Source organism: Pavona decussata, unplaced genomic scaffold, assembly GCF_977016875.1.
Source record: "Pavona decussata unplaced genomic scaffold, jaPavDecu1.1 SCAFFOLD_58, whole genome shotgun sequence".
NCBI classification, from domain to species: Eukaryota; Metazoa; Cnidaria; class Anthozoa; order Scleractinia; family Agariciidae; genus Pavona; species Pavona decussata.
In genome coordinates, this window is record NW_028145480.1 from 3,410,001 (window position 1) to 3,425,426 (window position 15,426).

At 40.2% G+C, this 15,426-nt stretch overlaps 1 protein-coding gene and 1 long non-coding RNA gene across 6 annotated transcripts in view; both read right to left on the bottom strand.

The window, feature by feature from the left end:
• LOC146479715 (uncharacterized) overlaps positions 1 to 10,382 on the bottom strand; it is a 34,374-nt gene extending 23,992 nt beyond the window's left edge. For 2 of the 5 annotated variants that reach the window (XM_085110546.1, XM_085110545.1), the window contains exon 1: positions 10,198 to 10,382. In XM_085110546.1, coding sequence (XP_084966672.1) covers positions 10,198 to 10,377 — 180 coding nt within the window. In that variant the 5' untranslated portion in view covers positions 10,378 to 10,382. Of the gene's footprint in view, positions 1 to 4,663; positions 4,928 to 7,183; positions 7,273 to 10,197 lie in introns of those variants that run through there. The other 3 variants (XM_085110549.1, XM_085110547.1, XM_085110548.1) reach the window with 3 other exon arrangements.
• LOC146479714 (uncharacterized) overlaps positions 1 to 15,426 on the bottom strand; it is a 105,069-nt gene that overhangs the window by 44,270 nt on the left and 45,373 nt on the right. The window lies entirely within an intron of this gene.

The following is a 15,426-nucleotide window of genomic DNA, read 5'->3' on the forward strand; positions in this document are numbered from 1 at the left end:
GCCTGTTCACAGGCTAGATGAAGCTATCGTGACATGGGGCGACGTTTGTTATCCAATTTCCGGTGATGATCATTAGAAAACTTGTTAATTGCCACATTTAAGGGTACAACAACTGCAAATGACCCAAAGCAAAATGCCTTTTTCTTGCCGGAAAGCTTTTAAAAATTGACGACAAATACTAAGTCGGGTTCTATGATCCTGAATAGTTCGCATGGCACAAAGCAGACTAGAAACGGAAATGGCGTAAAACAGAATTTACTGAAAGTTAAGTTAGACATCTCCAAATATCCGTTCGCACGCAATAAGAATAAGGCTAAAAATGACTTGCTTTAATTGGAGAAAAGTGTTTCATATTGTACATACTGTCACTCTGTACAAACTTTAAAACATCTGTTTTGTCCGGGGAGATTAAAAACCTGGGCCGGAAGTTCGCGATGGGGCAAGATTTGAAACGGAAATGATGTAACACATTTCCGAAGGATAAAATCTTTTTTTTTTTCGTCACCTGCCCCACTGGATAATAATAAAGCTAAAATCAATTCAGTACTCACAAAGTATTCCATGTTTACATTTTGTCACGCTGAGCAGAATTTAAAAGAATCCAAATTTGTTTTACATGGAAGTAGTATTTTATGTAGGGAAACGGCCGTCCAGTTTTTTTTTTTTTGAACAGCTCCAGTCTGAAGAAAACAAAGCGCTAGGCTTTCATGCTGAGTCAGTCTTCCGGCTGATTCCTACCATGTACCAGTCGCTATTTAGGCCGGGGTAAGGGTCATAACAAGTGCATAGGTATATGCTCTCTATGAGGAGACCACAAGACACTACACATCTGAAAAGCCTTATGAACAAAATTTATACCGACTTTTAAATAAAATTTGAAATGAGGGGACTAATAGGAGGGACGTTTGAGTCTTTTATCAGTTTCTGCTTCTGATAGAGGGATCACTCTGTACCAGTAAAGATGCCGGGGTATGGAAGAAAGCACTATCCTTTCCTGAAGGTGGTTCGACGGGCTCGTCAGCCGGAGTACAATTATATTAGTCTTGAATATCCCCCAATGGAGATTTCTTGGGGTTATTTAGTTGATTTTGGAGTGATCGAAAGGAGATTGGATTCGAGAGAAGCCAGCCTCGAGAGGTGTTATGGAATGGTCTGGAAGACAGTCAGTCTGTTTCCTAAATGGCGGGAGAGAAATTGTATTAAGCTGCTTGCCGGTGATGAGGTTTCAGGAGAAGAATTCAAAGGCCGGGCATTGATTTTCTTAACCTTCTAATTGGGCGAGTTGCTTCTGAGGGTAAAAGATACAAACAAGACGTCAATTACCTTGTCACTGGTAGCAGCTTGCTTGGAACCTTCCACTTTAGGGAGTTCGATTTTGAAAGTTCCTTGCGGTGTTAATTCAGTCGACTATCCAACGTCATCGCGATCGAATTTCTTTCTTTGTCTCAAACATGATGAGCTCACTTCCTCTTTTACTAGTTCACTGCCACAACAAAAGCTCAAATTAACCATGATGTAATTCTACTGAAATGTTGGTGAAGGTAGTTTCTCCGAATGAGCAATCCGTTGTTTTTTCCCATGCAATGGAAATCAATCTTTCAAACGAGACTTTGAGCAGTCACTGATTTAATCTTGATACTGTCAAAGGACACTCTATGTCCTCTAGCTTTGGGCTCTGTCAGTTCTGTGTTTGGGTCGGCCGCCATTAAGGCTGATTTGCTGCAAACGACGATTTGGGGTTCGAGAGACGTCAAATAGATCTGAGACTCTTTACCGTGTTCTTGTGCTAGGTACTGGAACTGTATGTGCTTTCGGGGCAAGTATACGTTAAAAAAGGGAGAAGTCGAAGTGATGTCGCCGAAAAAGCGATTACACACGATGAAGAAGAAGTCCGAAAAGGGTAACGAAGCTCGTGGTTCAGGATTACAGTTGAGCCGGGATAGGACTAGGTCTCTCAACATCATACTCTTTGGGGAATTGTTCACGAAGTTTTCACAACAGGCAGTCCGGCCGTGTTTTCCCCGCGAAAGACCCCGTAGAATCGAAACTTCTCCCGCTTATTACTCGCTAACGCTTCAGTCCTGATCTCTGAAATTTGGCGTACAGGTCCCATGTTTAATCTCCGATATGCTTTAATAAAGGTCATGATCCGAGAGATCCGATTTAGCCTCCAGTAATACCTTAACCTCACATAAATAATTTTTTTTGGAACACATGTTTACGTTTTGGGGCTTTTGTGTTTATCAAAAAAGATAACCAATAGGTCAAGCAAATCGGCTTTTCAAAAGCCTTTATTCCCCCTCCGTAGCGCACAAAATACTGACACGAACAAGTTCTTCTAGTTGCTATTTTTCGTCAGTCCGCATTACGCACGTGGTGCCTGGCTCAAGATGCAATTACATGCTCAATATTTAGTCAATTTGCGTGAAATTTGCATAACTAAAAGCTCTTGGAAAGATCTGCAAATGGAAGGCATAATATCATACCCCCCTCCTATACAAGACTTGATTCACCTCCCCTGCAACTTTTGGAACTTTTTATCTTTGTACTTTTTAGGCCAAGTTAATATCTGACAACAGCCAATGCACTGGGAGCTGCAAATTAAGCTATAGTTTAGGGACATACCCAGTCTGTACAAGGAGCAAAAACATTTTTAAACGTTTTTATTTTTTCATTTTGGGCACTTGTCAATTCATTCTATGACCTCCTCCATTTCTTTCGGTGTGATTTATAGCATACCCCAGAAAACACCTTTCAAATGGTATATCACATGTGGTCTCCTGGTTCATGGTTACCGATTTAGACAAATTTGGCATTTCCCTCGGGGCTTAAAGGGTTAAAAACTTCCAAAAAGTGATTTGGTATTTGTCTGGCCTTGTAGCGAGTGTTTATTTCAATCTGCTTGTTGCGCAATTTCGTACAAGCGCAAGTATCTGAAGAGTATTAAATTTCACTCAGGTAAAGAAAATATACTATCAACAATGCCTGGTAATATGCCGACAAAGTCGGCAAAAATTTCCGTTTGTACGAATCAGACGAAGTGTTTATTTCATTCTGCTTCTTGCGCAATTTAGTACAAGCGCAAGTATTTCACAAGTATTAAATTCCGTCTTAATTTGGGTCAGTGCAGCGACGTCTTTTTTTCTCCCACAGATCAGTAGTAAGGCATGACCCTCTGTTGGGGATGAGTAATTTAGTCTGATTTCTTCAACAGTTCATGCCCCTACGTATTTATGCCGACTGGCAAGTTTGGAGACTTTTTTGTAGAAACAGAAATGATACAGGTACGTTAAACCCAAGGTGTTGCCCTGCGTTGTACTCATGGCATTCAACCATCCTAAGCCTTATTCCTTTAGTTTTTAATTTTGAAAAGCTTTGAAAGGAGACACCAGTTATCGCCTTTGACTTTGATCGTCCGCTAAAGAAAAGAGGCACAGGAATAAAATAAATAAAAAAATCATCACTTAGGGATTGTTCATATACATACCAAATGAGATTATTAACAGACGGCTCTATGCGTAGACCTGCGCTGCGTACCTATCCCGGAATTTGGCCTTACAGCGCCGGTTACAGCGCAACACCGCAAAATATTTCCGCTCCGAATAAATGTCTACAAGTCGCTTGAATAAAGAAGGTTTTAGGTTATTTCTGATCAAAGTTGCCGTAATCAAGTACACAAAATGACAGTTATCCGACAGTAGTTATATCAATAAATTTGTGTGCGATAGAAGTAACGTCTCTCAACAAGACCGCTACAGTTTCCGGCTTCGTGGCTTCGCGCACGTTGACGAAACCCTTGCGTGTCTTTCATGTCTTTTAACTCTTTCCCAACGTAACCGGCCTAGGCCTAGCCATATTTAAGCTAACGTAAAAATTCAGCGTAAATAGAAACCTTTTAGGCGTAAAAGCCATGGCTTTTCTTACCTTTTACTCTTTTTATTTCATCTACTTCCTTTCCAATGCAGGATTCCTTTTGCCTAAATGTTGGTTTTGCACGATTTTTTTCCTGATTTGGGACACCCCCCCCCCCCTTTCCTTCACATTTCTAACGCTGCATCCCTAACGTGCTGTCAACTACAGTGTGTATATCACTCCCATAGTCTGTGAGAATGACATCACACAGAGTGGGTGTGGTCAAACCAATTTGACCAGGGTGGGGCTGTTCAAAGGTAACACTCCGTGAGGGGCACTATCCTCTACATCACTATAATAAAAAACGAGACCATTGGTATTTTCTAGCTGCCTTTGCCCCTATCTTCATTACAAATCGACTGTACACCTACCCCTAGCTTCGCGAGGTTTTGCGAGTCACGTATTTCTAGTTATTTCATTATACCTTCAAAATTTCACTCAGTTAAGAAGGCTGATCGCCATTAAGAAAGTATGCTATGCTGTGCAGTCACCACAAGTTGTTGTGGTTAAACGCCAGAGACTATATGATACTCAGAACTGATGATCGTATCTGTTTACTGACGTGGAAAAACACACTACAAAGGAACGGGTACTTTCTCGGAGCTTTCCGATCCCAGTGTAAGTTGTAAGAACACTTTTCTTTTTTGGACGTATTCGATGATTAAGCGACCGTTCCTAATGCCGTTCTTAATAATAACTGTACAACCGACATAACGAATTAGTTCAGTGAATACGGCTCTAGTTTTCTTACCGGTTGGTGTCCATCCATTGGAAGTTCTTAGTAGAAAATTGAAATGTATGATCAAATATGGGCGATATAAATATTTTTCCGTGTCACAACAATAATTCTCCCGAAATCGCTTCAATTCACGCAGCTTCACGAAATCTTATTACTGATGAGGCGAACTAACTAGTCAACCCTCGATCGCCTTGCGGTCACCTCGCTATACTCCGGCCGACAATACGAACAGCAACTAAATCCCCGGCAAAAATAAATAACAGACGTTTGACCGAACTAAAGTGTAGCTATCGCGGTCCCGAAGGTGTCCGCAATACCGGAAGCTTAGGAAATTTCGCAGCAATTTGTGGTTTCCCATTTCAGCATGGCTCGGGTGCGCTTCACAACCAAGCAAAAACGAAGGAAATACTCAATTTCTTATACTGATTATAATGTCAGATTTTACTAGCTTGGTCGGCGATAAACAGAAACGGCATGTCAATACCGGAAGCTTTATCGCAGCCATTTGTGGTTTACCATTTCAGCATGGCTCGGGCGCGCTTCACAACCAAGCAAAAAGGAAGGAAATACTCAATTTCTTATATGATTATCATGTCAGATTTTACTTGGCCGACGACAAACAGAAACGTCACCAAGGGAAGTCACTGAAACCGCACACTTTTGCTTGAAGTTGTCCCTACCATTTGTGAGACAACCAAGCGACAGCCTAATTTAGCCGATCATTTTAGCGATCTTAGATAAATAACAAAATGGTTTTACTCGGATCCACGAACTCGTGGATTAGTGTGCGCGAAAAAGGACAAATTTTAATAGAAAATAACAAAAAGATTTCGCGTAAGTCAGGGCGACTGTGTACAGCGATCGCGACGAAATAGTTACTACCAGACACACCACAAATTTCCTTCGGCTGTTTTAAAACTCCTCAGTCAGTACATTGAAATGCTGTTTGGGGGAAATCACTGAAATTTTTTCTTTTCGTCCTCCTGTTCTTCATATGATCTCTACGATCACTTAACTTTTCTTCAACCCGGCGCTCAACGATCACAGCGATCCCAATGATCGTAGCCGGCATAGAATGCCTCCTAATACAGAGGTATTTTTGTCCCAAATTGAAACATCGACTCTGAAAATGCATGGTCATCGCCAATTTCCTTTTTGGATTCCAGCACCTCTTTTAAGATATACTTTTCCCACATAGCCACAAACAGCGCAAAAATACATTTGTTTTAATAAGGCACATCCCGAGATGGGCAAAATCGCCGGGGAATGTGCCGGTAACAAGAGGAGTCACCATTCTTAGATATGAGGATCCAGTTCGCAGACATAGACTGATCGGAAACCCACTCAATCGTCAGTGTTTCCTGTGAGTTTTGCCAAGAGAGTGTTTATGACCCGTCGACGCTGAGTGACGTTTCCGAGATTTGCGGTTGGAAAGTTGGCAAAGTCTGACGAAAAATTTCCACCTTAACCCATTGCAAGATTGATGGCGTTCTTGAGCTTGCATTGCGCTCAGAAAAACCTGTTTCATCATTTTTAGTGCTTTGGCATTATGAACACCCAATCAACCAAATTTAAACGAACTGCAGGTAAACAAGGAGACTTTCCGTGACATGGTGTTGGTAGATGTTTATGATCCAATTTCCGGTGATGATCATGACAAAGACTTGTTAATTGCGGTCACATTTAAAGTACAACAACTGCGCACCACCCAAAGACTTTCTCGTAATCGATAAACGGGTTATGGCTTACGGATAACTAAATAAACAGTTTTGTTTTGCCGGAAAAAAACTATTTTTTTTTTCGTGTCTTACGCGGGAACTTACGCTTACGGCTAAGCGTTTACCGAGGTTGAAATTATTTAGTCAGATGAAGTTATCGACTTCGGTACCTTCACCGAAAGCGTCAGTACTGGATGAAATAACCAACGCAACTTGTCAAGAATAGCACCAAAAAAAAAAAAAAACAGACTTCGGATGGCACTACCTTTATGGTGTTGGTGTAAGATATTAATCAGAGTTCCCGTACAGTATCCACTCATTCATTATCTATAGGAGGTTGTCTATAGTACGCTGAAACGCGCACAAAGTGAGGACTCGAGTTGGATTGCGCATCAATTCATAGTATCTAGGAGGCGAAAATCATACTAGTTAGGCCTCCTCACAAACATCAACACATGAACAGGCACGTGCTATCAGGGGCACCCAAGGATACAATGTGAACAAAATACTTTTAAATGTCCGCTGTGTTCCCAGAGTGTTCTGATAGCATATTTTCCGGTTAGTAAACAAAGCCCGTTCGGTTCGGATTTCTGAAAATTCAAGTCGCAGGAACTGTTTGGAAACATATTGTCCGCTCCGAAATGGAAAGGAATTAGTTTGAGGTGAGGCTTAGCCGTAACTGAAGAAAACCCTAGTTTTTTTATCATAACGTAATCCGGATTTCGGAGAAGCCGGTTAAAGAAGATGGTCCACCGAAACGAACCATTCAATACCCCTGATGCTAAGCGAGCAAACAGCCGTCCACAAACCCTACCTTTGTAGATCTTGCTTTTGAAACGTTTGACTGTGTGCTGACAGAGTTGACTGTAAGCATTCAAGCGGACGTGAACTAGCAATTTGAACTAAACACGCGATATCGACAGGAACTTGGAATTAAATCCGGTTATCTAGAATGAAATCTTAAACTATTTATATACGGCCGAATTCTCCAGTGAAAGACTGATATATGAAGCAGATCATCAATTAGAGATTATCTTATCAGCGTGCAGTGTACAGTTGACCACACGCAGTGAAGAGTAAAGCTTTTTATCTGTTTTATGCTTTGTCTGATTTTCAGTACATCTTCCTGGACATATTCCGAATTGCAACGTTGTCTTCGTTGTGGACATTTTTAAGATGCTCACTGATAATTCTTCCCTGAGGCGGAGGAGAAGGGTCTCTCATTTCAAAAGACGAGAAACTGTCTATAATAAAAAGAAAAGAGCTTGTAAGGGTCTCCTATTTCAAAATTAAAAGACGAGAAATCACTGAGAAATTGTCGACCATAAAGAAAAGACTCTGGAAGGGTCTCCCATTTTAAGACTCCCTAGGGTGGCCTCAACCCTGGTGTTTGTTATGTTCATCATGCTGAAATGTTGATTACCGTTTAAGGTAATAGAAAGTAAACAATTTTACAAGCAATTTTTCGATAATGGTTTTATAAACATATAGCAGTGTTTGTGTGCTAAGCGAGGAGAAGAGCTTGGAAGGGTCTCCCATTTCAAAATTAAAAGACGAGAAATTGTCGATCATCAGACTGAAAGAATTGGATTTGCAGTGGGTCTCCCATTTCAAGACATTCTAAATGGTGGGGATGGCATTAGAGACTCATCCGTGATAGAATGCTTAGTTTAATTTTGTTACAAGATCATGATCGTCCATATCCTTAGGAATGTTTGTTTTTTATCTAATATCAACAGAATTGATAACTAGAGGTTATTTGGCCACCGAAAATAGTTCCGAGTGGTGACGTTTCGAGCGCCGGTTAGCCCTTCATTGTTCGATCGTTGCTACTCCGGCCCCAACGACGCAGCACCACATTTTCTTTAGAAACTAACCCCCTTATCCAAACAGACTAGCAAAGGTGAAATTGGAAGCTGTTTTACAGAAAAAGTAAATGTACGTTGTATTCGGTGACAGCCCGCGAGGTGTTCTCCTACTTTTAATATAGAGTTGAATTCCTAAGAAAGATCGACTATGTCAGTTATTGGACCGGGTAATAAGGGGTACTGAGATTGCAGACGCACTGCTTACGAGTTGGGTCTCGATTGCTATTTAAAGCGCATGAAACAGAATGCAACATCATTCAATACTGATTTGTTGCTCAACAAATCAGTGTTCAAAGACAGTTAGACTTGTTGGTGCCCTGATAAATTACTTGATGTTTTCTTTGGTTGTTCACCGCCGACGTCTTGCACGCAGAGGCAGGTTCTATATATTCCGTTCCACAAAGGTCAACGTGTTGAATGGCCTAAATTCAACGTGACATGATACACTGTTCAACATTTTGTTGAACAGTGTGTTATTCTTGTAACATTGGCTTCGTAAAAAGTACATCACCGGCTTAACGGAAATACACCGTTTATTGAACAAGATGTCTTTGCGTTATTCCTACTGAATGAGATTGTAAACAGATGGCTATCAATGGATCTGTATTCAAAAGATTGGAGTTTATCAGACAAAAACGATCACATTTGCTCATCATTACTGATAGGGGTCATATACTGGATAAAGGAGATTTCTGACCTATCTCAGATTTTAAAATCAGTCGAAAAACGATACCAGTATAAAGTACACGCAATTAGTCTGCTGCTATTATTAAACGAGAGGCTTTTAAGATGCAGTTATGTGGACTCTCACATGCCTTTCCTAGTCAACGAAAACAAAGCCGTGCTATCCCGTGCTATACGCGTGTGTCACCTGTCTTCAAATTCAAGGCGGGCCAAACATTCAGCCCAAAAAGGAACGTTTCAGCGCACTTCAAGTGACACTCTTCCATTCCGTTCGTGCCTTTGGAATTCCTTTCAGTTTCTTCCCTCTTTGCATTGACCAAGCGAGCTCAACTTGTCAAACAAGCTGGAGCAGGCTTAATAGTCTTTGCTTAAGTACTAAATTTCCAGTAGTAAGGTAAAAGCCTTCTTTTATATTTGGTTATTAAATGCATAAAACAAATTTGGGCTTCTTCGCTGAAGACAAACTCTTTGGGAACACGAAGTACCTCGACGCGCTAATCCTTTTCTGAAATATCCTTGGTGCAAGGTGGTAATTCTATCTCAGCCCTCTCAAGCCTATTCAAACTTAACTTTCATTCCCTTTTACTCTAGGGAATCTCTTATTCATAGTCTCATGTGATTCTGGTTAACTGAAAGCCCAAAAATCATTTCTGAAAAGCAACTAAATTCTCAACGGCGAACCACCATTTAGGTCATGTCAACAGGCACATGATACAGTTAAAAGTTTCTTCCTTATATCATAATTTTGCAATGGTTTCAGCAAGAAATAGCCTTTGCTAGAAGCCAAGCTACAGAGTGTGTCATAAACATTGGAATCACAACGCATCAAATACTGAAAATATGCTTCGTAAGCTGTTACTATTTAGCAATGAACAATTCCTAGAGCGCTCTCATTTTCTGTTTACTGATCGCGGTGTACTGTGGCGAAAACCGAAAAGAACAACGTTCGGTACAGGGTGCTTTGCCTGTTAAAGTTATGTTTACAGATGTTTAGTTTTGTCTTGATACCCTTTTTGGGCCTTAGAAATACGCCGTTTCTTCACTCGATCAATCTAGCACTGAGCCCTTTTCTGCTATGGTTAATGGCTACAGCCACCGATGATTGCACTTGTCTTATGTCACCTTAGTTTTTAATGACATAGTAATGATAATGGAAAGCACGCTTCAGGATTCTTTTCCTTCCAACTAGTGAAAACCCGCCCTTAAATATACTGACGTAAATACACGCGGCGATTATTTTTTTGTGGGAGAAGCTATACAAGAACTCTTAAACTACCTTACCAGAAGCCTGACGGTCGTCCTTTGAAAACAGTGTTAGACAGAATTCCTCTGCAGTTGACAGTTTGCTCAAACAAGCCCAACTCCGTTGTTGGAAGGTCCCAATTAAGACAAATAACAAATGTTCATACCTATTTATATCATACAGAACAAAAAGTATGACAGGAATACGATACATGCATCAAAAAGATCACGGTCTAGTTCCGGGTAGGTTGCCGCAGAAAAACATCTCACGAGTCTATTGATAACCTTTCTGTTTTTCCAGAGACGTCGACGACGTCGATTTCTGACAAATGTACAAGAAGAAAATCGACAGTCCTTTCATGGATTGGATTTGCAAAACACGGACTGATATAAATGAAGAAAACAGTTACAAACTTAAGACACATAACACTGAAATGATTATGCTTGTTTATATTATTTATATGATAGGAATCCAATACATTAACATCACGACTAATTTTGTAGTTTCAGGTAGGCTGAAAAAACATCTCTCACGTGTGAACGGACAATAAACAATGTTTTAGTGCAGGTCGGGGTTAAGTTTCCTGACAAGTTGACCAGTGTCTAGACAAGTGAAAATAGTACATGTCGATGTGCATGTTTCTCAAAAGACACGAACAGAGGGACGAAAAGAGCCTTAACATGGAAATTAAATCACCCAGTATATAATGGTTAAAGGAACCAGGACATTTGCTTTTGGCTTCTTTTAGTCCCGGCATGAAATAAAGTCCTATGCGTGAAAGTAGACTTTAAAAACAAAACAATGAGTCAAATCACATCCGGATATCTATGCCATAACAGGCGATTCCCTCAATTAGGTAAACAAATTGTATCCCATCAAAACTTGTAGCCTACGTTTTCAGTATTCTTGTATTGTTTCCTCCTTTGTCAGGAGAATGGTTTGCCAAGCGAATTTGGAGTTCTTGCGGTGTTTTGGTTACCTGAGAGAATTTGACTGGTGTTGTTTTAGTGTTTCTGTGTTATCTCGGTTATGAGATATCCGTCAATAATTAATTTAGGTATATCTAATTGAAAGATGGGTGTAAATATCTTCCCAGTCACGGAGGATCCAATCCACATGATCGAAATTTAAAAATGCAGTCTTGACTATATTTAGCCAAGCAAAAGCTACCCAAAGAAAAACAAGCCGGCAGTCAGGAGCCCATAAGGCCAGTGCAATAGCATGTTTTACAGTAGTGGATTAACCATTGGTTTAAACTTGAGCTATCGGAGAGGCTTCATGGCTTAAAGGCGCAGTGTCACCAATTTTTTGTGTCACTTTGAATAACCAAAACCAATATTTGAATGGTCACAATAATGATTCAGTTGTGTTAGCAATAACCCTACTAGTGCTCAGAAACTAGTATTAAATATCTTCGGCTGCGGATGGCTAGGTTGGAAATGGATTGCATCTTGAAAAAATTGGCCAATTTTTTCTAGTTCTTCCTGTGTATTGTAGATTACAATTTGAAAAAAAAAACGCCATGCATTGCTTTGTATTTTACTACTTTTTAGAATAATTGTTGCTTAATTATCTCTAAAATTTGCCCCGCTACCCCCAGTTTTGTTTCTAGATTCCAACAGCCCAATATGATCTCTGACTAATATCTGCTTTTCCCACATAGTCATAAACTGTGCAAAAATACTTCTGAATTAGGAGGCACCGTCCTTAAAGGCGTTATCATGCAGCTATTTTTCAGAAATCTATCTTTTAGAAATCCATATTTGACAAACCCAGTCCGCGTTTTACAACAGCACTGATCCATGTTTTACAAATCCAATCTGGTCAATCTTTACAATATGTCAAATTCCGGGCACGAAGGGTTCAACCTCAAGGCGGGGCCTTGCCGTTTAAAACTTTCTTGAGTGTCACTCAGGAATACCATTAGTAAAAGATGTTTCTCCCTGATCCCTTGATATAGTAAGAAATAGCCTTTACTCCGGCAAAGTAAAAATGGCAATCACGAACAAATAATTGAACCATGACTTTAACTCTTTTTTAACAATTCATGTTTTTGCGCAGGATCAGGTACAGAGCATGGAACCTCCATGCTAAGTTGCACGTACTGTTCTTTTCTTTGCGACTTCAATTGGACCACGAGATTAAATAAAATAAATAAATAAATAAATAAATCACTTTATTTAACTGTCAATGTCTTTAGCGCAGAGCACTAATTGGGGACACTTTCCAAATCGAATTGGAACTCGGGCCACATTGGTGCGGGTTGAGTGCTCTCACCACTGCGCCATCCCTGCTCCCTGCAAGTTTTGTTTGTTTGTGTACTAATGTTTTTGCAATCAGAGAGACGCCAAAAAACTGGCCACTACCGGATCCAGAGGACACCAAATCCATCTTCATTGGTCCAGATGTTAATAGCAACATTCTTAGTTTTGGCAAAATAAAATACCAGAGTTAATCATTAACTGACAAAGGTTTTCTCTTTGAGAGTAAACCGGTGGGCAAGGACAAGGCAAGCATCGAGGCTCGCCTAAGGCCTAGAGCTTGGCTAAGTAAGAAATATTTGCCGAAAAATCTGGGTGCGCGAAGCAAAACTTTTTTGACTCGATTCAAAAGTTTTGTTGCTTCTGCGAGGCAAGATTTCGTTTCGTAGCGTGTTTGCTGACCCGTGGAAGCATCATTTATCTTCGCAGTAATGTTTCGGCATCAATTCATCTGGTTTAGCAGCTGATTTTACTTGCAAATGTATACGTACGTCAATCATAAAAGAGTATCGCCAGTGACAAGATGAACGTAAGTGCAAAGTTGTGTTTGCATGTACTTAGAACATTCTCATATTAGTCTTACATCACAGTGATTCAAAGTGAAACAAAGCGAGGACAACCTTGGATAATGATAATAATCACGCTTAGCGGCTGTCGTTGATGCATTGCTAGACTGGTCTCTTTCTGCTATGGTTATGCTTCAACCACAAGAAAGAACCAGTGTTAATGTATACACCTGGCCCCAGTTGTTCAAAGAGTGGATAACTCAGTATCCACTGGATAAGTTACTAGCCAGCGGAGCAAATGTACTCCAACTAACGCCTTTGGCAAGTTTTCCACACAATCCCATACTTAAATTTCACATATGCTTCTACTCTATCCACAAATTATAGGGCTATTGGGAAAATCTTGCACACATTTCATCTGCCGGATAGCGACCTATCCAGTGGATAAAACGATCCGCTCTTTGAACAACTGGGGCCAGGACTTCAGTCACTGCCGTCCTCTGCAGCTTTTTCAATACTCGATATCCAGTTATAGTTTCACAGTCACATTCATAAGCATAAGTAGAATGCAAACTATTATACACAATTTAGTTATAGTAAGTCAGTGAATGCGGGCTTTAAGGGATGTTTCTGTCTTCTATAAATAGCCTGCTCCGTGTAACGAAAATTGTGCGAAAGAAGTTTGAAATTACCTTGCCTTAGCAGGATCGTGGCCTTAACTTATGGTCTTCCTTAAAATGTTTGTCAAGACTGAATTCAAGAGCAGTTGGAATACACACACCGCAAATGCGTTGGTGGTCCCACCTCTGGAAAAATAACAATGATTTATCTTGGGCTCCTATTGAGAACAGTATTCTATAACAACCGAGCTTCCCGGTAAACTAAAAAGTATCTGCCTGTCTGTCTGTGATTCTTTGAATCTCGTCTGTCCTTCTGTCTAGCAGACGAGATTCACGCGTATGATGAGACCAGCCAACCTAAAGATTACGCGATTATACCTCTCAAGCAATCGGAACAGAGCCAAGGCTACCCTCAGCAACTGATTGTTCACGACCAGTGTATTTCGACAGAAACGGATGAGACGAACAATAGAGTAAATGTTTAACACAAACGATCACGGTCGTAGTTCTGTGTACAGAACCATGTTCTAGATAAGCATGCATCGCGTATTTTAAAGAGAGTAGACATGTCAATTTTTTTGCAATATTTCTTAAAAGTCACGAACATTTCGGCGTCAACACAGGCTTGGGCCAATACTGTTTTTTGCTTGCTGTGAAATTGGCTGGTAAACCCGCTGGTTATTTAAAGGAGGTGAGCTTTTCCTTCCAGTGATGGCTGGGAAAAAAGTCATTGTGGTAATATCTAAAAGTATACAGCTATTTCAATTAACGTTGTCGGATCAAAATAAAGCTAAAAGACAAGACCGCAATGTTTTGCGGGATTATTTTTTATGAATCATTTCATCAAAATTCATCCCTGCACGTGCAGGCCATTGTACTGTTAATTACAACCTATTGTTTTCTCCAGGCATGACTGATTTTGATGAATTTATTCATGAAAATCCCACGTAAACTTTCGGTCTTGTCTTTTAGCTTCATGCTTTAAACCGACAACGTTAATTGAAATAGCTGTATATGTGATTGCAGACAAACGACGACGAAACACCCAAACTTTATGTTGACCTTATACGCCCCTAATTTAAGTCAATAAAAATATGCCCGCGGCACTAAAACGTTTTGTAAGAAAGCACAACATTCCTTGATAGTTTCGTCATTAGATAAGAAACTTTTATTTTCTCTCGAAGCTTGTACGTTAGCATCACTGACCACTTCTAGCATAAGTTAAAATAGAAAAACTGAACACCATTACAAAAAGTAACCTGCTTTCGTCTCTTCTTTCAAGTGCATTAAAAGGAATGGTTTACCTGATTTAGTCCAGTCATCTAATGAAATTTTTATGGTCGAAGTCAAACTAATTGTAACAGAATTTCTGTCACTGCCAAATGATAGATAATGGTCAACTTACCAACATACTTAAAGTTCCCCAAAATTCATGTAGTGGAACATGCTGTAATATTTGGAGCCTGTACCACAGGGTACGCACGTCGCGGAAAGTAATAATAAATCGAAACACACAAAATAAAGTTGTTTTGAGCGGTTCTAAGCCAACGTGAAATACAATAAATATATGTTATTTACCGGGCGGGAGGTCCGTATGGGAAAAAACTGTGCCCGAGGTCTTGAGTACGGCCCGAGGCCGAAGGCCGAGGGCCGTACTCAAGACCAAGGGCACAGTTTTTTCCCATACGGACCGACCTAGACCGGTAAATAACTTATTTATTTTTTTCTGTTTGTTTGCTTTTTTTTCGCTGGGACGTTTGTAAGAGTGTAAGTTCAAGGCTGGAGGAGGAAAGTGGTAACAAAATCCTATGAAACAAATGTAAATAGGCCATCAATTTAAGTGGCATGTTTATAGGAAGTTTAATTTTATTTTCA